Below are 27317 nucleotides of genomic sequence, written 5' to 3' on the forward strand. Positions count from 1 at the left end.
AAGAAAAAGAACTGGCTGCCTGCCAAAATAGGTTTAAAAGGAGAAGTGAGCAACATGAAACACCCAAAGGAGATGTCAGTTTGGACTTGAGGACTATTAAGGGTCGGTGACTTTATGTATCACTTCTCGTTGTGTACCATTTTTAGTAAGATTGGAAAGGAATCCCTACCAAGCTGCTCTTTTCATCCGCCTCTGTATGTCTAACAGTTTACCCCACAAAATTACAGTCAATTCACTTTACAGTACATTCTGTAAAGCGCTTTGAGACGTCTCAAAGATGTGATAAGGCGCTATATCAAATGCAAGTATTATAATGATGATAATCCTTGCATTTGATATAGCACTTTTTATGTCTTCTGATAAGAAAAGTTATTTATTATTATTATTCAAATAACTTTACATGTTATGTTTAAAAATGGCTCTCGCCATTTATCGTTTCATGCGTCTAAGGTTTCGGTCATTTCAATTAGGTTTAATAAACGGGCTCTTTATTGTAGCGTTCTGCAACAGTGATAAGATGTGCCAGTCAGTTGACCCCCAAAGCCTCAAGATCACAAAAGCAGCACAGTTGAAGGAGGCTTCTTGTAACATTTAATCCTCTCTTCCCAGAATATCCACCTCTCATCTTCCCATTACAGCATCAAGCTGCCCCGTGCCCTCTGCCACCTTTCCTGGGAACTTGTTCCAACTGTAGACGACACACTGTAGAGAAATACTTCTGTCCTGAATTTGCCCTTTGCAACTCTAAACCTGTGCCCTCTTGGTCCTCCCCGTTTTAGTGAATCTAAAGCATTGGTTCGGGTTCACTTTATTTATCCTATTTTAATGTGTTGTGCACCTCTATGAGGTCCTAATGTTTGTGGAGTCCTGTAGCTCAGTGGTTAGAGCACTCGCTTTGCAAGTGAGAGACCTGAGTTCAATTCCCGGCAGAGGGCGAAACCTTGGGCAAGTTTCCTTACTCCACACAGAGCCTAATAATAATCCTCCAAAACCAAAAACAATAATAAATTGGTCATTTTCAATCTACGACTGTTTGTGGGACATTGCTGTGCGCAATTGGCTGCCGTGTTCGCCCACAAATATACAGTCGATTCACTTTACAGTGTGTTCTGTGAAGCGCTTTGGGACGTCCTCCCGACATGAAAAGCGCTATATCAAATGCAAGGATTATTATTATTATTAAAGAGCTGAAGTACCCTGGCTTATCTATTCCTCTCTTGTAGCTCGGGGATTATGAGATCCATTTTCTGGGGTTAATAATTCCTTCAAACAAAAAATGAGTAATAAATTGGTCACTTCAATCCCAGCTGTTTGTGGGGCACTGTTGTGTACAATTGGCTGCCGCCTCATTGCTATCCTCTACATCGTCTCCAAGGCCTGGGCACCTTCCCTTATGTTACAGAGACCAGACAGTCGTGACCTACGCGGAGTAGTGTACTGTTTCAACCCGACCTTTGGCATTTAGTACAGAGATAGATTGAAAATGGAGCAACAACATTGTGTAGGTGGAATTCATGTATAGACAAGGGTCAGGATAGAGAAGACGATGAAAAAAGACATCTATATTTCAGAACACCGGAGACAGGACAGTGTTCCTCCAATCTGCATCAACTTTACTGATTTGTAATGTTAACAAGTCAGACTCCACCTCTGTCAAACGCTCCAGGACACTACCCCGTGTGAAGGGCACTTTATAAAAGCTTGCTATTGTTGCCGTTGACAAGCTGTGAGGCGTTCTAACTTTCCGCAGCTAAATGTCAACTGGATCAAGGCTCACCTCCTTGGCATCTTTTCACCTCAGGTGCTGACTGCATCGAACTGCAACTTCATGGAGCCAATGCAGAACATTGGTGTCTTGTTCAACCCCCAGCTGTCCTTTAACTGACTACGCCCGGTCTCCCATTTCCTCGGCTTTCCCTCACTATCTGTGACGATCGACCACTTTGCCCGGTTCCTCCCAGCTTTCAGAACTCACCCCAAGACCTTTGTTTTCGACTGCACTTCAGAACATCCTCCTGACCTGAAAGGTGCTAGATAAATGTATATTGTCATGAGAGAGATTGCACTTTGCCACTGAGCTTCTGATAGATTGTTTTTATATAAGGATAGGGGTTTTATTCACATGGGAAAGTGCCTTGTTTTGTAGCGATTTAGTTTGTGTTCTCCGAACTATCTCTCTCTGGATGAGACTTCTTTTTTGTGAGTAATGGAAAGCATTTCATAGCCATTGTCAGTAGTTTAAGACAAGTCATTGTTTAGTTTACATATGACCTTTACAGCCCTCCAAGACGAGAGATGTTTATCCCATCATTCTGAGCTGGATCAGAGCCCAGGTCTTCTGGCTGAAAGAATAGATGCAACTCCATTGCACAACTCGGTCCAATTTATCCAATGTTTCTCTTAGCATTGATCTCTGATTTCAATAACGAATTTCTTTAATTTATAGTTTGGTTCTCTCAGTCCGTTTAAGTAGCAAATAGCTTCCAGAAACTTTCAATTAGTTTATTTCTACTATTTGGCTGTCCTTCTTTCATAAATACCCACACAATAAACTTCCCTTTTAATAAAACACATCTGTCTATCTGCTTAAAGAACCTATTCAGACCAACACTGAGACAAGCAGTGATCCAGTGCTCTCTGAGCCATTCGAAGTTCCAACCATCTGGTGCTTCTGTTCTTTCCAGTACTTTCTGTCTTTGAGCAGCCTGCTAACACACGCTCCCCACTGTAATCATCAGGCTTGCTGTTTGAGTGTGATCCAAATCACCATCAAGAGATAGTTTCACATGTCTATTCATTTTGGAGGCTTTCCCAGCTAAAGATCCTTTATTCGATTCTCATTAGCCCTGTTTGTTTGGAGTATCCAGCACCATATAATTTTCCCGTGTAACACAAAACAGACAAGAGAACTTGCTGAAGCTGCAATATGTCAGGAAGCCAGATTTTAACTCTTACTTGATCATCCCCATTCCCTGCCTGCCTTTGATTTACAATAATACCGGTCATTGCAGATGATTCCGTGCTGCCTTTCGCATCGAGAGGACTTCTCCAAGTGCTTCCCACCACCACCCAGAAATTAAAGGCACTATTTCCAATGCAAGGATTATTATTACTGTTATTATAATCACTCTGGTCTTAATGTATTACTGAGTTTGTTTGACAAATGATGATTTGAGTAATGTTTGCATTTGACCAAGCAGATTCATCTGTTTACAGTGAAGAACTGTATTGTTTCTGAGCTAAATATTTGGGGTAAAAAAATCAGCACTTCGAGGTTTAATATATAATAATAATTCGTTAAATAATAATATGTTAAATCATTTCATGAATTTCTGGTCTCAATCAGAGTGATTTTTTTCAGGCGAAACGCATGATAACTGGAGGTTGGTTGTATAGCAGACTTTAATAACTCTTTGCCCAAATTGAGATTTTTCTAATGTAGAATAAGGTGATCGCTCTCCAGGTCAATTGGTCTCTCGAGTTCTATGGGCGTTTTATTGGGATAATAAATGAAACCTTAAAGAGATGGAAAGAGAACCTTGAGCCCCCCCCCCCAATTATTGATGAGGGATGGTAAGGATATTTAGTGGATTCCTTGGTAAGCTGTTATTCTCTATTGCTCCGTAATATTCCGAGGCTTGAGAATCGTGCATGCTTCAGGCGAGAGAACTCAACACTCCAGAGGATTGTGCTTTGAGCTGTTATAGGTTCTTTTTCCTTTTGGTAAATTATTGAGATTATGGATTTGTGGAGAATGAACACTGACTTTCCAGAATAGCCTGTGGCTGGCGTCTTGAGTTTCCCACTATCATTTGCCTTGAGGGTCTGTTCTCTTGAAGATAGGGGCTCAAGAGCTGAGCTGTTGATGGGAGGGAGTTGTTTGTCAATATTGTCAATTACCATCATGAAATAATTGAGAAAGTGACATTAACGTTGAAATGGCTGAATAAAGTCATTTTACGCTACGGAGTTCAATGGATGGAAATTTATACTATGCAACAGTAATTTCCCCTTCGAAAAAATGCGCTTTAATATTTTATACCAACATGTTAGAATGTAGTTAGAATGGTTCTGTATATACTAGTGTTTTTATAGCTCTGACCATCATTCATGACGGCATTAGAAATTCTCTAAACACCAGGTTATTTCCAGTGGGTTCATGTATCTTGTATTCCCTGGGCTTTTGCTTCAATTCACTTTAGCTTCAGGCCAGGTGATACAATGGATAGTATTAATTTGCAGTCTGATGGATATAATATGCCACAACTAAGTAAGGTTGGAATGGAGCCAGGATTCAAATAGCTCAAACTTTGATGTACTTTTATCAGCGCTGGCAGTAAGCTGTGCGTTTTTCCTCTGATTTAGCATCAGATGAAAGAAGATCATACCAATTAGATGATGTGTTTGAACTCAAACAGCAGTGAATTCAGCATCAATTTACATCTGAAGCTGACTAATATGTGTACATTATATTAATTAAAAAGTGTCGGTGGACCATGCAGACTATAAAATCCAATTTGGGAAACACGTCCTCGGAATGTGAATAGATTTCATATTCCTCCCACGAGATCTTCCATTAAGCTGTCAAATTTTATCATGTATATATTACCTGAAGTTGTTTTAATCTATAGTGATGCTCTCTTTCTTCTCATATAATATGCAGCATTCATAACAGGAAATACACTGTATATGGTATTTAGTATTTGTTATTGTTATGTAGCAAGCATTCTTTGCCTCAATTACTAGACATTTATGATGAGAGTTTTTTTTAAAAAATGAATCCAGGATGCTTGATGGGAAGGAGTAGGGTATCTTTGATCATAGTACATATTGTCATTCTGTGGAGAATTATATCATTAGGAATGGGATTGAGAATTATAAAATCAGGTACAGGCAAAGGTGATCAAACACAGAATAGAACATAATGGTTCTGGAATGAGTTTCTTCTACCATCCATCCTTATTGCCTATTCTAAGTACATTTGTTGAGATTTTGTTTATTATTGATGACTCATTCCACGAGCATCTTTGCTGGCCAATGTCAGATGGATTGTGCTGAGTGTGTGATGTGTGTGTGTCTGGCACACATAAGAGTACAGACAGATTTCCTCCTAATAACAAGGCTCAAAAGGTACTTTCTTAGTGATTTTATTTACTGTTTTGAGTTATTAATAAAATTATGAATGTTATATAGCTATTTAATTTGACCTGACTATTTTCCTTATTGTCCAATTGCTTATTCTAACACATACTGAATAAAAAGACCACATAGAGTTTCACATTTTATACATACCCTTAATTTACTTTTTTAACAGTATGGAGTGGGGAACATTGCTTTAAAATCCTTAGATTTTTTGACATAATTTATCAGACGATACAGTATCTTAATGTCACAGATATCACAGTTCCATACCACTACATGCATACAAAGACATTGATCTTCACAGAAACAATTGTTAAATCATAAAATGCAATAATTAAAAAGACTATGCAATAAAATTTGCAACCAAAATATAATTCAGGAGACACGATTAACAATGAGTGATTTCTGAATGACACAGCCAATTCAGTTAAACCCTTTTTAGGTCAACAATGATTACTCAATTAAGGTAGAAATGCACAAATGTATTAGTCCTGACCATCTTCTGTGGAAAGACATGGATTCCTTCAAATTTTATTAGATGATGTAAATAGGTAACGCAAATAGGAAAATGTCTGACCTAGTGGTTTCTCAGTGTTATAAAACTATTGATCTGAACAATTAGCAATGCATCACAACTTATGTTCTACTATCCTCGAAAGTGTATAATTGTTGCAGCCTAACTTAAATGGCATCAGAGTAGCACACTGGTTGTCCAACGTATACAAATCCTACACGGGATTAAATATACAACTTAAAATAACATGGATTCATTGAGGAATGAATGTCACTGTTTCCCCCCGCCCCCCCCCCCACCGTTTACCTGTTAAGCCATCAGTATTTTGCTTTGTCGTGTAGACACTGAGGATCTGTTGACATTGCCATCAGCAGGGTTAACAACTCTTTAACTCTTTGACAGACAAGTGCATGGAGGCAGATCCCAACATCTGGCATGAGATGCCAGCGTTAAAGGCTCTCTGCTTAAAACTGCAGAAAGGCCTTTAACTATAGAAACAAGTGTCCAAATATTCGCATTATCAGCAGCCCAGGTTGCTAAATTTCAAATCTACTAATTTTCAATCAAGTGAATCGAACAGTTAGTGTGTACAGATGGAGGAATGTATTGACTGCAGTTTTTTTTATTAGTAGTAGTATTATTCAGCGACACTGCCAACATGGATCTAACACACAGGATTGTCTTAATAGTATTAAAGCTTCTTATATATTCATAAAGACAATTTTACATTAAAAAAAAGCCATAGATTCTCTTTAAACATGAGTACTTTATAAAGTGTACACTCCCACAAACTATATATATATATATATATTTTTAAAAAAGTGCTTTTTTTTAATGTTATGTTCATCAATGACACATTTCCCCGCACGTGGAGTTTTAATATCCATTTTTGCATTGTAGAAGCAGAAACGTGGGTGAAATTAAAAGTAGTTTTCTTGGTACTTATGGAACTGTGATGTAGCCCAGGGCACTTGATTCTCTCACATTTATGTCCGCACTTTGGTCTGCCTTATTTTTTTTTGCCAACTTCATTTTCTCATCAAACAGCATCTTCCCTGGAGAAATGACATGAGCTCTGCCTCATTCTCCAACCCCCTCCCCCCTCTCTCTCTCTCTCTCTCACACACACACACACACACACCCACACACACACATTTACTGCATCCATAGAAACCAGATTGTTATATGACAATATTAATTACTTGACATCAATCAGCCTTTGGTGACGTTTTAGCAGACGAGCAGTCAGCTACGAAAATCAATTCACAAATAACCAGTGTTCTAGGAAACGGACACCAATTACTTACATCGTTGAACGGAAAAAAAAGATGCTTTTTTTTTTACACGTCTAAACTCAGGAATTCATGATACGAGACCGTGATTTTGTTTTACTTTAATTGGCCTGATGGGAACCCGGCTAAAGTACCAGTAACGTTTATTCGAACAGAAAAAAAGAATAGCCTACTCTGAGATGGATGAAAGTTGGGTGTTTCATACATCTGCTGCTCAAAGTGCCAATGAAGATGGCGAGTGAGAAGAAACTGCAGAAGTAATGCAAACATCTGCAGCTCAAAACCCAAATACTTAACCAGCTCATGCTTGCATTCACTCCCACTTGCCTCTGCATTGAGCTGTGCTCAGATTGTCATAATTAAACTGTAAAGTTACAATTATATGTCAGATACATTTCAATAAGACAGCACAATGCCGTTTGCAGCAGGAAATAATAATAATCCTTGCATTTGATATAGCGCTTTTCACGTCGGGAGGATGTCCCAAAGCGCTTCACAGAACACACTGTAAAGTGAATTGACTGTATATTTGTGGGCGAATGCGGCAGACAATTGCCCACAGCAATGTCCCACAAACAGTCATGGATTGAAAATGACCAATTTATTATTGTTTTGGGTTTTGGAGGGATTATTATTAGGCGTGTGGAGTAAGGAAACTTGCCCGAGGTTTCGCCCTCTGCCTGGAATTGAACTCGGGTCTCTCGCTTGCAATGCGAGTGCTCTAACCACTGAGCTACAGGACTTACCGTTGGAGGTTAGTCAGGTTGGCGGGAGGAAAATCTTATGGGATAAGCTGGCAAGTGGCAAACGTTGCCTTGGCTACGATCAGATCTCAAACTCACTCCGCACCGCTTCAGCAGCAGTGTGGATGCTAATATTCCCCAAGCATGAAAGAAATATTCACTGGGAACACCCTTTGTCTTTCACTGGTGATTCCCCAGTGCATTTTTTTTTAATCTGGGGCCCTAGCACTTAAAGCAAGCTGGATATCAGAGGTTTTATTATGTACAATGTGCTGCCTAGACTAGACAAGACAAGGCACGGAGGAATCTACCATCATCATGTGCTTAAAAGTCCCCCAGTCTTGCTCATGAATTTGTAATAATGTCAGGCTTTTGAAACTGCATCTCATCCACTCGGTTTCTATACCAATGCATTCTTCCTTAATTGTGCTTTCACGCAGAAGCCCTCCTAGGACCAAATATGCACTCAGTGTGTGTTTTAAGTTTCCTTTTTTTGGGGGGTGGGGGTGGAAATACAACATCTAAACTTACAGTGGAATTATTTCAAGGTACAGTTTGAGTGCCATGTCTAACATTGTCCAACATTCATCCATATGTTCCTTCTGTGTTTGACTCTCTACCTCTCACTACCCAAAACTCAAGAGCTGCTTATCTTTTCTTTCGTTCTCCCTTTGAGTGGATTTCCCAGTGATCTGTTAACATCTCACAACAGTGAAGTTCATCAGAATGAAAGAACGAGAGAGCTTAATGAAATCCTGTTGAAATAGTCAGACCGAGGAACTCTGTTAAATAAACTGGAATGAAATAACTGTATGCACATGAGACGAGCAACACTTTTTGGCATTTGTTAGCTTAATGGAATGATCATAGTTTTCCCCCCCCCCCCCCCAATGAACAAAACAGGTTGGTTAATACAGATTCCGTTAACCCTCAAAGCTTGCGGTCAGCGACAGGTTTTCAAGAATAAAAAGTATATCAATATACTTCGTATGCTTTTCACAGAGGGAGCTAAAAGGTAACGTGCCACCACATGGATTCCTTGAAGCAATAAGGGACACAGACCGAGGATGCAACAGCAGAGCAGTCGACTGCTGTGAAACGTTACGCGTAGCAAATTGCAGTGAGAGGAGTTTTCCGAGTGGTTGTTTGGCAAGTGGGTGCATGTTCTCTTTGCTTTAATAGGCAGTCAGACCTGCCTTTGGTACCAAGGGTGAGTTGCACCATACTTCATGCAGATTCCATCTCTTTGACAAATCCTTTGGGAGTGTGGGCTTAACAATTGATCCCTTCTCTGTATCTCCACACCCATCTCCTAAAATGTAGACGCTATCGATTTGCAGGCATGTGGTCGGTAGGATTGGTATATGTTAGCTTGTGACCGAAATTCTCGACATCCTGTGGGCAGTGGTGATATGCGGGTTTTACAATGAAACCGAGAGGTGTGTGTGTGTGTGTGTGTGTGTGTGTGTGTGTAAAAAAAAAACCACAAAAAAAAAACAAAGTCCTTTCTCGGTGCTAGGAAATCTTTCTTAGCAGAAGAAAGGAATTGGATGATATTTCACACTGATAAGTTGATAATTAACACAAGAAAATAGAAAAGCATCATCACCAAAGCAAATTGAAGTTTACTATTAACCTTCTGAAAAGAGGTACTGTAAACAGTTTGATTCTACAGTGCAAAAGAGCAATTTCATAAAATGTGTAAACAGTCGCTTGTGTGTTTTTATATATTTATATTATATATTTGTTGATATATATAATATCATATATGCTTCTCATATATAACTGACACGCCTTGTCCCATACTCGTTTGCCTGGTATCAGTGTTATAGATTGAACTGATGTATACATATCCTTGGACAATCTAGAAGACCAACATTAAAGCCGTGAATTTCACCTCAAATTGCACGTACATCATCTTTTTTTGTAGACATGCATTTTTGTACAGTTACATTCAAAGGAATCTTCAGTTTCTATGATTACTATTGTGTTTTTTTTTAAAAAAAAAACCAAACCCCTGAAGATATTAAGATCGCTATACCAAAAATAATTTCTTTTAAAGTGCTAGGATTTTGCGTCGTTGCCTTCTGCTAAAGCCATAATGAAAAAATAAGCATTATTCCGCTTCTTAAAAATAAATCTATCATTTTTTTTGTTTCGAAAACTGTAAAACCTCGAATCTGGTAAAACGCGCTGAGATCGGGTTTTGATACAGTACGTGAACACGAGTCGTCTTTGCGCGATAAAGTCTATGGGGTCGATATTGTGTTTAGAATTGGAAACCTTTTGTGAAATCTTCCATTTAAAAGTGAACTCTGGGTCTGATTCAGGTGCTCCGGGAAGCGAATCGTCGTTGATTCACGATAACATAAAAGTTCAATGCTGTGCGAGGCATTTTTTTTTTTTCTTTCTTTTTCACGGAATTATCTTTTGACGATCAGAACAATAATTCGTGTGAATAGCCTTTTTTTTTTCTCTCTCTCCCTCTCTCTCTCTCTCTCGAAACAATCCACCAGCAGCAACTTAATGGAAAAAGCGAAGGCAGTGTTTGGGCAATTTGTCGCAGGGTTTGCCAGTGTGTGTTTTTTTTATATATATATATATATATATAACGTCAAATCACTTTGTTTGACAGACTGATAAGTCCTTCTTGTGCGTTGCATCGAGAGAGAGAGAACCTGTTGGTGCATCTCAATCCATGTACAGCCCCTAATCTGTCGCATTAACCGGTGCAACTCACCCATCTCCCTAACATGTTACTGTCCTGACCAGTGCCCCCCCCCCCCACCCACCCCCCACCCCACCCCCACCCTACCCCCCACCCTACCCCCACCCCCTGGAGTTTAATGCGATTAACTTGAGAAAATACACCGTCATTTTCCGCAATTTTTTCCCGCAACGCGCAATGTGTTTTTTTTTGTGTGTGTGTGTGTGTGTGTGTTTTTTTTGGGGGGGAGGGAGGGAATTAGCGAGTGTTTTTCGCAAGATCTTTCATCTCGGAGGGGGGGGGGGGCGGGTATTAGGACGGCAGTGCTCGAAGGGTTAACAGAGGAAATGTTTAGCAAACACTACAAATTCTACAGCCAAACGCCGCCTAATCGCGACTAAAATAAGTTGCATTCTCAGTGCAAGCGGTTTTTTTTTTCTCTCTCTCTCTCTCTCTCTCTGTGTCTCTGTCTCTCCTTTACTTGAAATAGTATTTATATCCACTTAGTACAGAGCACACGGCGCAGATAGTGTACGTCCCGACGCAGTTGCAGAGAGTGCGCAACCGGAGAGACTGTCGGCGCAGTCCAGGCAGTGCCCCCTTTTCTTTACAAAGGATACACCTGGAATTCCAGAGCGCTTTACTAAGTCTCTCCGTCCCTCCTCTCTCCTTCGGGTCCTTTTTTTTTTTTACCCCCCCCCCCCCCCCCCAAAAAAAAAAATAATTCGCTAAACGCTGATCCGCACTCCCCCTCCGAATCGCCCACCGCCGCGACGTGCGATCCCGACTTCGGTATTTCCTCTGCAAGTCATCGGATAAGTAGAAGGGGCTTCGTTAACACAACCCCCTCTCTCCCCCCCTCTTCCCCCCCTCCCCCAGAAAAAAAAAGTTGAGTGCGGTACCAGTCTCTGACGGTACAATTCACAACTTTTTTTTCGCCGAGAACGGTCCTTCCCTTCTTCTGCGAGTGCTCATATCCCACAGAAAGGACATTCTGCGATGTTCCCGAGGTCCCTTCCCACTAAACACACACACACACACACACTCCTTTTAGACGGTAAAGGTAACACCGGGGGGGGGGGGGGGGGGTGGGATGGGGAGGGGGGGGTGGGAGGGGGAGGGGGGGGGTGGGGGGGGGGAGGGGAGGGGGGGGGGGTGTGTGCTGCTCGAAATCGGTTTTTCATGCCATGCAAAAAAAAATTAATAATCATAATAATAATAAATTAAAAAAAAATACAAAGCTCTGTTGTTTTTTCTCTCTCTCTCTCTCTCTGTCTCTGTCTCTGAGGACAATTTGAACAGTTTCCACAGCCCACACACCAGCCCCCGGGCGGCGGGGGGAGGGGTGGGGGTGGGGGGGGGACGGGACGACCACCCCCCCCCTACCCCCCAAGTCAGATGTCAGCCGTGTACGGGGACGGGGACGGGGAGGCGCAGTCGCTCTCTCCGGGTGTCGGGCGGCGAACTCCCGGTGCGATGTGATTCTCCACCCGGTGGTCCCCGTCCCGACGGCCGCTTTTGCGGACCCGCAGCTCCGCGCCTTCCGCGCTCTCCACGCAGTTCAGGTCGAAGAGCTTCGGCGACTCCGCTAAGTGGTTCTCTTCCCTCCGGCGACCCGAGCGGTCGCCGCTGTTGTTGCTGTTGTTGCCGCCGCTGTTGTTGCTGTTGTTGCCGCCGCTGTTGTTGCTGTTGTTGCCGCCGCTGTTGTTGCTGTTGTTGCCGCCGCTGTGATGGCGGGAGTGAAGCCCGAGGACGGGGACGGGGACGGGTTCGCGCCGCCTCGGGGCTGATCGTCTTCGTCGCTGTCCGCGTCGATGTACTTCTTCACGCCGTCGTGGTGGTGGAAAGTGAAGCCCTCGGGTGGAGGGCTTTCGGGTGGTTCCCCTCCAGACGCGGCGGTGGGGGCGGTGGCGGCGGTGGGGGCGGCGGTGGGGGGTGTCCCTGCACCGGGCAACGAGACGGGGTCCGCCGCCGCCGGGTTTTGGAGAGGGTCGACCCCGCCGACGTCCGTGAAGTTCACCCTGAGGGCTCGAGGCTTCGCGGGGAGGGCGGTCCTGACGGCGGCCATGAGGAGAGGGCTGTGCGCAGCGCTCCCGACCCCCGCGCGGTTCCGGCCGCCACTCCCACCTCGTGCGCTCTCCGGCTCCCGGTGCCGTGACTGAGCGGCTCTGCCGGAGAGCGCTGCGGGAGGACTGTGACCGGATTTGGCGGAGTCGGGAAAGTCCGCCGCGCAGCTGATGAAGCTGTCGATGCTGGACACGCTCCTCATGTCCACGACCCCGTCCCCCGGTGCGCTCAGCAGCGGGTCGGAGGGGTCCGGGATCCTCCCCAGTTCCATCTGCTCCGGCTGTCCGGCTCTCGACCCGCGACCCTTCGGGCTCGCGTTCATATTGGGTTGAGACTGAGTCTTTCCCATTTTGCTGTACATCTCCTGGAGTTTCTGGACATCCAGGTGCTGCGGACTGGGACTCGGACACGGGCTGCGCGCCTTGTCCGGAGAGCTGTGCCCCGGGTATTTAGGGTCGAGGGACCTGATGGAGCTGGTTTCGGAGGCGTTGCGCTTGCCCCACTTCAGTTTGTTGGGCGAAAGGTGGTTGTCCTGGACCTTCTCCTTCTTCTCCTCGTCTTCCCCGCCTCTCTCCACCACCACGTCCATCAGCTCGACGCTGCGAGCGAAGGCGTCCTTCATGTTCATCGAGACGATGCTCCCGTTTCTCTTGGCTCTCTCGAGCGCCTCCCTCCGCTTGATGGCCTTCTCCTGTCTCTTCTGCTCTTTGTAGAACTCCGAGAAGTTGTTCACGATAATCGGTATCGGAAGAGCAATCACCAGCACTCCCGCGATGCAACAAAGCCCACCGACTATCTTGCCCAAGAGAGTCTTAGGATAGATGTCCCCATAGCCGACGGTTGTCATGGTGATGGTGGCCCACCAGAAAGAGGCGGGGATACTCTTGAACTTGGTGTCGTCTTCATCCTTTTCTGCGAAGAACACCAGACTAGAAAATATCATGATGCCCATGGCCAGGAACAATATCAACAGCCCGAGTTCGTTGTAGCTTCGGCGCAGCGTAAATCCCAGCGACTGCAACCCCGTCGAATGCCTCGCCAACTTGAGAATCCTCAGGATCCTCATGATCCGGAAGATCTGAACCACTCGCCTGACGTTTTGGAACTGGAGCACACTTTTGTTGGATTCTGTGAGGAAAATGGTGACGTAATATGGCAAAATGGCTAATAAATCTATGACATTCAGCGGGCCTTTGAAGAACTTCCATTTGTTGGGGGACGACAAGAAGCGTAGGAGGTATTCCATCGTGAACCACGCAATGCAGACGGCTTCCACATGAGCGAGTTGTGGGTTGTCTGTGACCTGTCCGTATTCATCCATAACTTGTAGTTCTGGAAGCGTGTTGAGCGACAAGGCAATTGTGGATAACACTATGAAAAGAATAGATACGATCGCCAAAACCTGCAAGAGAAAACATTTCACTTATTAGTTCGGTGTCATTTTTAAAATGATTTTCCTCCTAATGATAATAATATTTGCAGTGCAAATTGAATAGGAACTCTGGTCAGTTAGATCACAGTTACTGATGATAATAATACTAATAATCCTTGCATTTGGTATAATAATAATCCTTGCATTTGATATAGCGCTTTTCACGTCGGGAGGACGTCCCAAAGCGCTTCACAGAACACACTGTAAAGTGAATTGACTGCATATTTGTGGGCGAACGCGGCAGCCAATTGCGCACAGCAATGTCCCACAAACAGTCGTGGATTGAAGTGACCAATTTATTATTTTTTTTCTTGAGGGATTATTATCAGGCGTGTGGAGTAAGGAAACTTGCCCAAGGTTTCGCCCTGCCTGGAATCGAACCCAGGTCTCTCGCTTGATAAAATATCACAGACATCATGTTCGTCTGGTAACACTGCACGATACACAAACTCCTGAGAAACAACAGCGACTGTAATTGTAGGACATGCAGCAAAAAGTAGAAATATTCCGCATATCCAATAAAACCACACACAAAACCTTACAAAACAATGAAATGTTTAGAGTATATGGTTTTGTTTTGCTATTATACACATACAACTGTCTCTAAACTGAGCCAAGATCAATACCATCTCTGAAATGCAATCCCTAACAATACTTTTATCAAGACGTGGCAAAATCAGATCTCTACTTTAGGAATCAGCATTTGATGGACCCACATCATCAGTTCGGCAACAAGGAATGATTAATACAGTGACAGCATCAATTTAACATAAGAGACCTCATTAGGGTCTGAGACAAGAGCAGTTTGTTGTTTTATAATAATAATAATAATCCTTGCATTTGATATAGTGCTTTTCACGTCGGGAGGACGTCCCAAAGCGCTTCACAGAATACACTGTAAAGTGAATTGACTGTATATTTGTGGGCGAACGCGGCAGCCAATTGCGCACAGCAATGTCCCACAAACAGTCGTAGATTGAAAATGACCAATTTAGTCCTATCACTGTTAATGTGTTTTTTAACCCCTTCCTCAAACTTTACCACCTTTCCAATGTAAATCAAAAGTCTCTTTGCAGAACAAAATGACTGAAGCCAGTTTTCTGACTAGGTTTGAACAGCTACTTTAATTTACAGGAGCTGAAAATCATCTTGTGGTAATGGACAGATAATGACCAGAATATAGAATGAAAGTGCATGTCCTGAAATAAGGTGATAGTTATAGCAAGTAGCACATTTAGAAAGATTAACAGCTGTAAACTTGGAGTTATCCATTACCTGAGGCAATACACAGTGAAATCCAATTCTTTTATAATTTGGGATTTTATTATCATTGCCAAGGTTCTTGATTTGAAATTTTACGGTAGTTTTGAGCACCACTTGAACAACTATGAATGAACTTGCTTGGTTGATTTGGACAAACTCAGTGAGATTTCTTCAGGGTATCAATGGAAATGATGCATTAACATACATCAACGTGCAAAAATAATGGCAGGACCTGGTGGTGCAATGTCCGTTGCCACCTGACGGCAAGATAATCCATTTTTATTTGTTTAAAAATAAATGAAATAGGACAAGAAGTTCATGACATTTATTAGCATAGATTCTAATTGCTCTGTTGAAAATTGTACTAGCAAGAACAGCCCTTAGCGATGACGAATCTTTTTGCTCTACATAGAAGATGCCCCATCGGTGGCAGTGAATGTAAGGAACAATTTCAACATGGAGATGCTCATCAATGTGACGCCTAGCCATATAGAGCAGCACATTTATGCTCAATCAGAGCCTTTTGTTGTTAACGCGGCTTATTACAAGACTGAGCCGCGGTTTATAGACCTGTACATCGCATTCTAAAAGGTCAGCCTCTAGTCACTAGTCTGTAAACTAATTACGTTTGAACTATAACTGTGTTCACCTTCATTTTTCTGAGTTTGAATTGCAACTGTACCCCCTTGTTCTGGATTCCCTGATCATCTTGAACATATTGCTGTATTAAAGCTGAATTTATCTACAGCCTTTACAGCAGTTCAAGGGAATACAGTAGTTCAATGTAATCGCCCCTAATCCCTCTTCTGTGTGAATATTCCCAATTTCTGTAGCGCCACTTTATAAATCTGTTGGCATCTAATAATTTAGCTGCTCTTTGTTTTAGCCTGTGCAAAGCCAAGATACCTTACTGTAATAAAGCAAGCCGTATTGCAAACAGAATTCCAGGTGGAGCTAGACCATTGCTCTGTACAAGTTCAATATCACTGCTTGTGACTTAAGATCTAACCTTTTAGTTAGAGGTGAACAACAGAATGCATACATCCCTGTGGGAAACCCTACCTAAGCATTGTGATACAAGTAATGTTCTCTTACCAGGGCCTGCTGTTTGTGTCCTTTGAGGACATTGCACATTATTTCAAGTCACCAGATATGCCACAAACAGTCAGCTTCTCAGTGAGGTTGAGAAATGATTTTTTTTACTTTGCTAGGAATCTTGTACTCATTGATTACACAGTCAATTGCTTGAATGGAAGCTATTTTTCTTGTGAAGGAGTGGGGCGTATTTTGAAGGATGGATTTTTTTTAAAAAAAACTAAATACACTTAGAGTGTTGGAGGTGAGAAGGGTCAATTTGTATCACTCGGATAGCACAAAACTTGAAATTAATTAAAATCAGAGATCTAATCTCGGCATTTGGATTGAGTGGGAAAGGAAACGCAGATACTTAATCAATAATAAACTCTATTTTCAGATCACAGGGACAAAAAAACTCATTTGTTACTGGCTTATCCACTGCCTTTCAAGTGTATCTGTTCAAGCAGTTGATGAAGATAAAGATGGCTTGGAATGAATGACCCACAGAGCTGTTCGAACCTTTTAGTTTGGCATCAACACTTAAAATTTGTTTTTAAAAGCCTTGCATTAGATACAGTCAATTCACTTGACAGTATATTCTGTGAAGCGCTTTGAGACGCCTCGAAGACGTGATAAAGCACTATCAAATGCCAGGATTATTACTATTTGATGTAGTCGTTGTCACATCAGGAGGACAGCATAAAACACCTCCCAAGCTATACTGTAAAGGTACTGTTTTTTTTCTTTACTCAGAGAGTGATTTACTGGAACAGGTTTCCAGGAAGGATGGTTGAGTCCAGAACCCTGTGCTTTTGTAGGCAATAATGGCATATTTATTATGATAAATCTCCTAAAATGGAAGATTTATTCCAGCCACATCATCGGTCCACATGACTGTATGCATTATGTAAATAGCTTATACATTTATTGTGCGCTTCTACACAGGATTTATTTATTTCTCCACACTGTAGTTTGATCGATGGGTGGCAGGTCTCCATTTTGTGCAAATTATTCTAAGTACACACTGACTGACTAGGGCTACCTCGAATTAATTTTTTAAAACACAAATTGTTGAGGCCATTATTCTACCAAATACCAGCAGGGATATCACAGAAATATTTTACTAAGTGCTGCAATTACAAGCTGGAAAAAAAAGAGTGCATTGAGGAACTGTTTTCACTGAACTTACAAAGGGGAATGAGGAGAATGCACTGTTTGATACAGTGTTCATCTCTTCAAACAATTGCCTGATCTACTGTCATTTGCATTTTGTTTTTGAAATAGATGGGTTTTTATTAGTGAGCGTTAATCCCTTCATCCATAATTGTACTCGGCTCATTTGAGCCTGTTGTTCCTTTCATTTTAAAATAGGAAAACATAAATGTATGTTTGCACTGGAGGGCGGTCGATGTACGAGGCCAGGAAATTCAAAGTATTATTATTACAACACGGTCTTTAATTTGGAAGCTGCTTTTCTGTCAGTTATTTTAAGAACTGATGAATTCCTGCTGATGACAGACCAGCCAACCTGGCTCAGCAATGGTTCTTGGAAAGGGCAGACTGGGTCACCGGTGGGGCAGGAATTAGGGCAGACTCCTGTTAACTCCAAAGCCCGAATGGTTTGAATGATTCTAGTTGGACAAATAGTGGGAAGCTTGCCAGATAGTTTTGAACTGGTTTAAACTCCAGCAGTACCCCAAAACACACTCTCAAGCCATGTGGGGGTGGCATACGTAGGTGGAACTATAATCAGTCTGGTTTGGACGTGAAATTTTTTTTTAAAAACATGTTACAACTATGGCTGCCAAACTTGTGCTGGTATCAAGTTGTCAGCCCACCTTATAATAATAATAGTCCTGTAGCTCAGTGGTTAGAGCACTCGCTTTGCAAGTGAGAGACCTGAGTTCAATTCCAGGCAGAGGGCGAAACCTTGGGCAAGTTTCCTTACTCCACACAGTAATAATCCCTCCAAAACCAAAAAAACAATAATAAAATTGGTCATTTTCAATCTACGACTGTTTGTGGGACATTGCTGTGCGCAATTGGCTGCCGCGTTCGCCCACAAATAAACAGTCAATTCACTTTACAGTGTGTTCTGTGAAGCGCTTTGGGACGTCCTCCCGACGTGAAAAGCTCTATATCAAATGCAAGGATTATTATTATTATTAATCATAATTAATAATAATCCTTGCATTTGATATAGTGCCTTATCAGCGCCTTCGAGACGTCTCAAAGAGCTTCACAGAATTGACTGTATATTTTGTGGGCAAAACGCGGCAGCCAATTGCGCACAGCAGTGTCCCAGCAGTCGATCAATATAGAGGCAGCTCGAAGGGAGATGCCCAAATGGTGGGCTGTCACATCCTCGTTGGACATTTTGGCAGCAATTTGAACCTGTCGCCAATAAATATTATTAATGTGTGTTAATATGGATGCCCTTTAGTCCTAAACCTGCTGTTGCTCCAATACTGCCAGGCAAAGTATTGACTACCGGCCTCCTTCAAAGTACAACTGTCCTGTTGTTGTACGTATACAATAACAAGTGCAAATGCGTTTGGAATACAGCCGCGTACAGAACCTTTAATACTGTTAAGAACACATTAGTTTTCAGGCTCCTGTCAAGCCAGATTAACTAATAAATGCTCTAGGCACTTCTGTAGGGCAAATCCTTAGATAGCTGCAGGAAACTGCCTACAAAGCAGGAAAAGCCAGGTTAAAAATAGCATCGATATAATCTTTAGGATGTCTGCGGTAGTAAGACAGCGCAGATCTGGTGCTTTTTATAGCCTCTTGCATAAGGTGTAAAATATACTGTAAAAGGAGAATGACAGAAGGAAATAACATTTTAAAAACATTTGGAATAAACTGAGTATTGTACGGCAAATGAGCAGCCAATGACATATGAAAGCCTAGCGGTGCAGTTAAAATCTGATAATCATATCAGTTAATATTACAAAGTGCTTTACATTAAACATTTCTACCCCATTCATTTGGCACAATGGCAATTTAGTGCCATTAGGGGAAAATCATAAGGTGCTTTGCATCATTTATTTTATACTTAATGACATTGCAAATAGCCCAGACAGCCTTTATGTTTATGATGTATGTATTTAGACATTTAATTTTCCTGATTTCACAGCAATTAAATTAGTTAGGTGTAATTTCATATCAATCTCTAGCTCCCAAGGAGTTCTTATTCGAAAAGGTTATGTAATGGTTACATGTTAATCAATATCTTCTACACGCCCTTGGATAGTATAAAAGGTCATTTGATTCTGCCTTGGTTCAGGTGATGGAGATTATCCTGAAGATCTTTTACATACTTCATTCTACTCTTAAGCTGAGTAGAACCTTGTGAGGTTTTCCACAAGTTTAAAGCAAATCATGAAATACCATGAATTATTTGTGCCTCACATTTGCTTTGAACTCACAGTCTAAGCTGATACGCCAAAGCATTTGTGGGGGAGCACTTGGTTGTCAGAGGTGCTGCCCTTCAATCGAGACGTTAAACCAAGGTCCCGTCTGCCTGTTCAGGTGGACGTTAAATACAGTAAATTCCTGATAACTCGACCCTGGCTTAACTTGTCACTACCACTTAAGTCACCATGCTGTTAATATCCCGGCCGCATTTATTTATGCATTTATACACATGCCTAACTTGCCACTCCTGATAACTCGTCGCTGAGCCCTTTACCCTGGGAGTGACGAGTTAGCAGGAGTTTACTATTATCCCACGGCACTACTCACAGAGAAGGGAATTTCTACCAGGATTCTGGCCAACAATCCCTAAATCAAATGGGTGATTTCACTTCGCTATACATCGCTCAACATAGCTTCCTTTTATTATCTTGCTTTTTTTTAAAAAAAAAGTAAATGTGTTGGTTTTGATCTTGCCTGCTGGTAGCAAATGTAACCGATCTTAATGAGGATCCTGAATGAGTTGCCCTGCTTCGTTTGGGCTTAAGCTTTCTGTGCTCTAAATATTTAATCCATATCCACAGATCTTCAATTCACGAATTCATTAACTACAGATGGATTTTTAATTTGTTAAAAGTACATGTTAAGTAGCACAGCTTCAAATGACTGAACCAACGACAATCTCCTTCAGGGACTGATTGTGATGTTGATGATAATAATAACAACACTTGTATTTGATATAGAGCCTCATCACATCTTTGAGACGTCTCAAAGCGCTTCACAGAGTATACTGTAAGGTGAATTGACTGTATATTTTCACTCCTGGCAAAACAGATAGATAGGTCAAGGTGGTCTTTGGAGTATTACAGTTCTGAATGAGTATTATTTGTCCACAGTCAGTGAGTGGAGCTGTGTAAGGATATAGGTGATAGGCTCACAGAGCTTGGTGCAGGAGAGAGGACACGGGCTGCAGAGCTCTGGCTTCCTCCTCCCTTGCCTGTCTGAAGCCCTTCCTCCCAACCCCACCCCATTGCTCTCCACCCTTCTTGATTCCAGCCCCCAGCTCAAGTGCAAACCCTTGACTTCCAGCGCCTTTGGGACATCCTTCCGATGTAAAAGGAACTATTTATATATGAATGCAATATGTCGCTGTTGTTGTCTTAATCTTATGTAGGGAGGAGCCAGGGAGTTTGAATAGTTGATCCTGAACATAATGAAGGTATGAATGAGGGGCTTGGCAGCTCGGAGGGAGAGACAACAACAACAACTTGTATTTAAATAGCACCCCACATGCAAGGTAGTGCCTCAGAGCGCTTGACAGTGGTGGAGGTGGGTGATGTTGCAGAGGTGAGTGGGAGCTGAGCTCGTGAGTGAGAACCCAGAGAGGAACACAGAAGAATGCTCAGTTTTAAACTGCAATAGGATTCTTGTAAATAACCCCTCGTACTCCTTGGTGACCTTTATCAGTGGCTCTGAACTGGAAAATCCACGAGTGTTTGAAAACGCTGAGAATTCGAATGCTCTTGTGTTTTTTTTCTTTTTTGTTGCTTCAAAAAGTACGCGGACTGTGTTTACAGATGGTGACTTTTCAATAATTAATATACAGCATAAGGTCTGAGACGCATTACTTTCAGTTTAATGCAACTGCGTTTTGTTCTGGTCTGGCTCTCAAGGCTTTATGTTAATGAGACTGGCACCTTTCAACATACTGGATGCCCTTCATTCCCCCAGAGGGAATGCTGGGCAAATTCACCCTCGTTATTTATATTTTTTTACTGTACCTTCAGCTAATTTATCCACTCCTGGGTTCACGACCGCCACAAAGGTGCATCTCTCTAGGGTTCAAATCCCTCTTTTTCTACAGCACTTAGTGTGAGAGCTTGTCATTATCCAAGTCTAAGTTGCTGATTCTTTGAGGAAGGTGCTTGCTGAGGAATAAAATGTTCCACTGATTGGGTGAACACAGCTACTGGAGTTAGACAAAAAGCCTAGTTTAGTATTAATAATAATAATCCTCTGAGCATTGCGTTTACGTTATTCCTTTGGGCTTCAAGTCAAGTAATGCCATGGACAGATTCTTTTTTCCCCTAGTACTGTATTATCTCCATAGAATTAAAATTATCCGAAGACCTTGAAGGGTGAATGGAACAGCAACTAATTGGAGCAATAGGGTTTTTCTCTCCTGAATAAATGTGTCTCTTTTATAGTTTTAAGTAAGCTGAACTTGTAGCACCCTAATAATTAGACTGACTGAATATCTGCCAGAACTCTTAACTGAATCTATTTAAAATGTCCTTTATCAGTGACAGCTAAATGTCAGTAAATCAGTATGCGTTTTTATGGCCTATGTTAAAGGAAGAAAAACTTTGCACCATATCTTGTCAAAGTGTCTCGAAGAACTTCACTGGCAATTACTTGCAGTGACTGTTTTGTTGGCAGACCAGTTAATCTGGAGGATTGTTGGCCAGGACACTGTGAGAACTTTCCCTTTCAAACACTGGAACAAGATACTCCACAATATGCAGGCAGACAGGACCTCATTTGAAACATCTCATCTGAAAGATGCATCTTATCTTTAGCGCTCTGGGACACTGGGGAAAAAAAGCCACTGTCTCTAAAACTACCATTTCCCCTCATGGTAAATAAAATCCTTCTTCCTTTCCACAGACTTCTCACATTCGGTATAAATATTTGGGCTGCTTTAAACCCGAGGGAGGGAAACCTGTGATCTGCTGCTGTTTTATAGCAAACTACTAAGCTTCACAACAGGGGGGAATGGCAATCATTGTTGAGAATTCCTCTTCCATGCTAAATATACCATGAAGTACAGGGCACGCCTCTCAGACACCACCACACTCAGTGGATGCACTTGTTTTGACATCAAGCTTTCAAAGCTGTTTCTATAGTACTGAAAACAGCCATAACTAAACTAGGTCAGGTTTTTTGTCTTTCATCCCCCCCCCCACCCACCATCACCACTTTTGCCACTGCAGCCTTGAACAGCAAACTGCAGCAATCTCTAACTGAGTTCTTAATTTTGGAAAGAATCTTTTATTTGCGGTCGCTTTTCAGTTGCAAAGGATACTCAAAAACAAGTGCATCGTTCTCGTATTGTTGTTGTTGCCTCGCCCTCCAGGCTGCCAAGCCCCTCATTCATACCTCCATTATGTTCAGGCTCAACTATTCAAGCTCCCCAGTTACTCCCTACATAAGAATGCAACAGCAACAAATTGCATTTATATATCGCGCCTTTCACATCGGAACGATGTGTTGTACAAATGGATTCCGACTCATCATTGAATCGAGATCATGCAAGATCTCTCTTAGGCTATTCCTGCACTGATTGCCTTGTGTTTTCAGAGATCATTAGATACAAAATCCAATAACCCCATGGATGTAGTTTGGCGTGCTTATGGGAGAGGTTAAAAAGAATGCTGAGAAAATATATATATATATAAAAAACTCTCTCTTTTTAGGCTTTTAACAGCTGATAATTAGCACATTTATCTATCATCTTCAGGTCAGAGACAAGCATCCATTTCCCGTGAGATGGCGTACAATCCATAGCAAGGTCAAACAAAAGCCACTCAGATAGTTCATTTACACAGTGGATTACTCTCTGTCGACAGTCATATGGAATTAGTTGTAATTAATGCTGTCAGATCCTTTAAAGATATGCTGTTCAATCAAGATAAAGTATCTTGTCCAGTGCTCCGCTGTCACCAACTCAAGGCCCGTACAGTACTTTCTAACACGGTAATTGCAGATGGGTGAAAGGGAAAGTGATGAATCGCTATGTGGGAAAAAAATGTTGTTTGTTCTCTTGCCGTTATAAAAGGCGCTTTTCAAAATAGTACACTGATGCTCTCTCAGTCTGTACTGTCTTCAGAATCTCCATTTAGAGCACTGGTTTGAGGTCTCACACTCATTTCTTCTTACTTTAAATTGTTTAAATACACAATGTAAAAATGTATTCTGCATTTTATTTTGAGAAACACCATAGAGGGATGAGTGTTACTCCCGGTTTGGCCATTGTATGTGATACAAGGGTTCAAATGACTATAAAATTGGATGTTCTGCAAGTACTTAAAATGGACTTTACTATATTATTAACGTTTTCCGAAATCACAGCGGTGCAAACCACCTATCCAACAAATCAATTCCAGCAATTCTGCTTTGAAAAACGAGACAACAATAATTCATCATTTTAGAGGTTTTCATAACTTTTCTAAAAACACTGCTTCTTTTTCTTCACCTTCTCCCCCTCTAGCAATCTATTTAAAAAGGTGACACCTGATTCCCTGATCTGCTTACTGATATTTTACTCCAGTTCCAACATACTCTCCAGCATCATCTCTGACACCTTGCACTGAGATATAAAGACTGCAGTTGGAATGGATCTAATGGTTAAAAGAGTTAATGCAGTACTGTTTCTTTGTGAGTTTTGCTGTGACACAGTGACTACACTGTGAGCATTTTGAGATGTCTTCCCAATGTGGCCAAGGCACAAAAAGAATTGTTTAAGGAGTACAATGATATTAAGGCTCTCTATGCAGCATGGCGAGATGGAGTTTGGGAGCCACATTGCAGGATGTTGCCCAGTATTTTCACAGGACCTAACACTCCAGCAAGTCTCCCAATGTTCCAGAGACCCTTCACGTTGAGGGTAAAACAAATGCAGGGAGGTTTGCCTGCAAAATCAGCCAAGTTGCCGTCTGTAAGTAGAAGGAAATTCTGCCACAAGGGGTCTCTACACCATATCACTCAAGTTTGTGAAGAAATCCATTGCTGCACTGCAGACAAAAAAAATCGCTTGAGCTTGTCACTCAATCACTGAGTTGATGTTTGGCAGATTGTGCCATTGCACGTGCGTAGAATCTGCATCCTTTTAAGTCAGACAGCATATAGGCGAATAAAAGCACATCCTAGGATATGCAGCGCAAAGGCTAAACGGTTTGAGTTCACGCAAAACAATACAATAAAACCCAAATACAAAGTAAGCCAATTATTGTCGTTATTATCTGATGGATATTCACGTAATGCTTGTCCCGAGTGTTATGTATGGCCACATTGATTTCTGCCAGAATGAGAGGGCATTTGCCAACCCTTTCTGAAAGGCGTCATCTTTAAGAAACAGTGTTTGGCAAATCTTTCCTTCTTTAGGGAGAAAGCCGAGGCAGAGGATCCATTAATCATTTTTGTAATGACATCACGCACAAATGTTGTTGTGACACAGTTTACAGCACAGCGCTCTGTTCAGTGTGGTTACAAACTATAAATACTTGACAATATAATTAACAATGCTCTTCACCCTCCCCCCCACCCCCCCATTCCCTGACTAATTGTTCCCCTTTTTAGTAGCAGCAGGAATATGCAAAAAACAGAGCAAGTTATGCTCAGATTTCTGTGGCAATTTGCCAGGAAAACCACTTGCGAATTTTCGCGAAAAAAAACAGTACAAATCGACTTTAACATATACGATTGCAAAGTGATTTTGGGGGGAGTCGGAATGATGGCCCGAAGCGGGTATTTTACCAGGAATAAAAATAGAAGTCGCTGGAAATGCTCGGCAGGTCAGGCAGCATCTATGGAGAGAGGAAAGTAGTGAAGTTTCAGGTCAATGACCTTTCGTCAGCTGCCTGACCTGCTGAGTGTTCCCAGCGACATCTGTTTTTATCTCAGATTTCCAGCCTCTGCTGCATTTTGCTTTTTATTTTTACCAGGAAACCTCTTTATGTTGCTGCACTGTAGTTTGGGCAATCTCAGACCAGCTCTTTATTTTTAGTGAACTCTCAAAAATTGCCTCAAAGTAGGCTTCAATGGGAAACCGGGTTGTCTTGTGCTATGTATCTCTTCGAGCCAGCAAAGCAAGTAATCTGCTTCCATATTTCTACCAATTTTGCTCTGATTCCAGGTGTTGAAAGTTATATGACAGCAAATCAGTGATCCAGTCAGGAGGTGAAACACATTCTCCAAAGTGTTTTTGATGAGACTGGTCGCCAAATGTACAGAAAACTATAATGAATTATAAAAGATGGTTGAATGTATCTTCAAGGCTGTATAAGCCATTGGCTATTATTAATGGTATTGGGCGGCAATCCTAGAACTATTTTTATTCTTCTCCCAGTTGTCCCATCTCTATACGAGTCTCAAGTCTCTCTTGCTTGTCCATCCTTTCCTTTATTGTTTAGATTTAAACCTCTCCATGTCTCTTTCTTTGATGCTACATCTGACTTTTGTATAGCTCTTCTCAGTAAGTAAGGACTGACTGGAAAAAACCTATGTTTTGTATGTCTCAATCAATGGGAGACCTTAACTCTAGCATGACTGATTTACTTGTCTTCATGATTATATTACTCCATATCTTCACCAAGATGCATTCGCCTACAAAACACACAGTTACTACTTCAATATATCCTGTGAAGCACATTGAGATGTCCTCCCGACATGAAAGGCACTATACCAAATGTAAGGATTCTGGAAATTGAGCAAAATATAAAATGTCAAATACTTTGTGTTACTGGCAACACACCATTGGTCCTAGTCATTTGTGCAAAGAAATGATTACTTAGTGGTAGAGTGAGGGTACGACTTCAGAAGCAAGACTGATGGATTTATTTTAGAAAGCAGAAGAAACATTTGCAATAGTTCACTGTGCAATGTAAATAGGAGCTGAGGTGAGGTTGGAAGCTCTGTGCTAATACCACCTGGAGGAGGTGTTTTCAGGAGCAGATTGATTTACCCCACAGCAGTTTAAACACAGTGGGTGCAAAGTAAATTGAGTTCTGCTCCCCGTGTATCTCTTGAATGTAACCAGGCAATGCTCAGAGCACCTAAAACCTTTCAGGAACAATTTTTACAAAGTTACATAAGTGGACTCTTACAGAGAACAGGCACAATTGAGCCAAATGTTCCTGTGCGTTGAAAGGTTTTGTGATCGTACATAAGAAGTCAGTTGTGGTTCCTGACTCTTTAATGTCAATTTTGGAGATCTATAATTTTAGCGGCTAAGCAACATCATCAATTGAGTATTAGATTTTATGGATCGATTAAAACCAAATGTCCTGTCTAATTAGACAATTTCAGTTTTAGTCTCTCTTCCCTGAGGTTAATCAGTTATAAACCTCATGTACTTTTTTTCTGTTTGTTTGCTGCAGTTAAAGGTCTTTCGTTAGTAAATTTATTTTCAATGCTTTTTTGTTTCATAAATACACTTGTATCTTAGGACATCCTCATCAGCCACCTTAGGTTTCAACCAGCAAACTGGTAATAGCGGTGATTTATATTTAACCTCATCTCTGAGATGGATTGTTCTATCTACCCATGTGTCAGTCCTACTGTGTATTAGTAAAGGAACATTTCGATTAATTTGGACTTTAGATTCAGGTTGAATTTGGAAGATGAGGGGATGGAGAGATATTCTGAAGTTTCCTTGATTTCCTTTGGGAGTCGGGGAGGATTTTTATAGCTTTTTAACCCCCTGAGATTAACTGGATGAGGGCAGAATCTGCCCTCATAACAGGGCAGATTAAATGGGATCAGTTGAAGGAACACACTTGATGGTCTGAAGGATCCTTCTGACATCCATATCTTAAGATGCACAACACAAATAGGACAACCACTTCTTTCCAGTCGCTGGTCCTGGTGACTAACGGAACTACGT

At 41.7% G+C, this 27317-nt stretch overlaps 1 protein-coding gene across 1 annotated transcript in view; it reads right to left on the reverse strand.

The window, feature by feature from the left end:
- Positions 1-5771: 5771 nt before the first annotated feature.
- kcnb1 (potassium voltage-gated channel, Shab-related subfamily, member 1) overlaps positions 5772-27317 on the reverse strand; it is a 94967-nt gene continuing 73421 nt past the window's right edge. The window contains exons 2-3 of the mRNA XM_042341952.1: positions 12119-13867; positions 5772-5870 (exon numbers count right to left, since the gene is read on the reverse strand). Coding sequence (XP_042197886.1) covers positions 5772-5870; positions 12119-13867 — 1848 coding nt within the window. The remainder of the gene's footprint in view (positions 5871-12118; positions 13868-27317) is intronic.

The sequence above is a fragment of the Callorhinchus milii genome, unplaced genomic scaffold (assembly GCF_018977255.1).
Source record: "Callorhinchus milii isolate IMCB2004 unplaced genomic scaffold, IMCB_Cmil_1.0 Scaffold18, whole genome shotgun sequence".
Lineage (NCBI taxonomy): Eukaryota > Metazoa > Chordata > Chondrichthyes > Chimaeriformes > Callorhinchidae > Callorhinchus > Callorhinchus milii.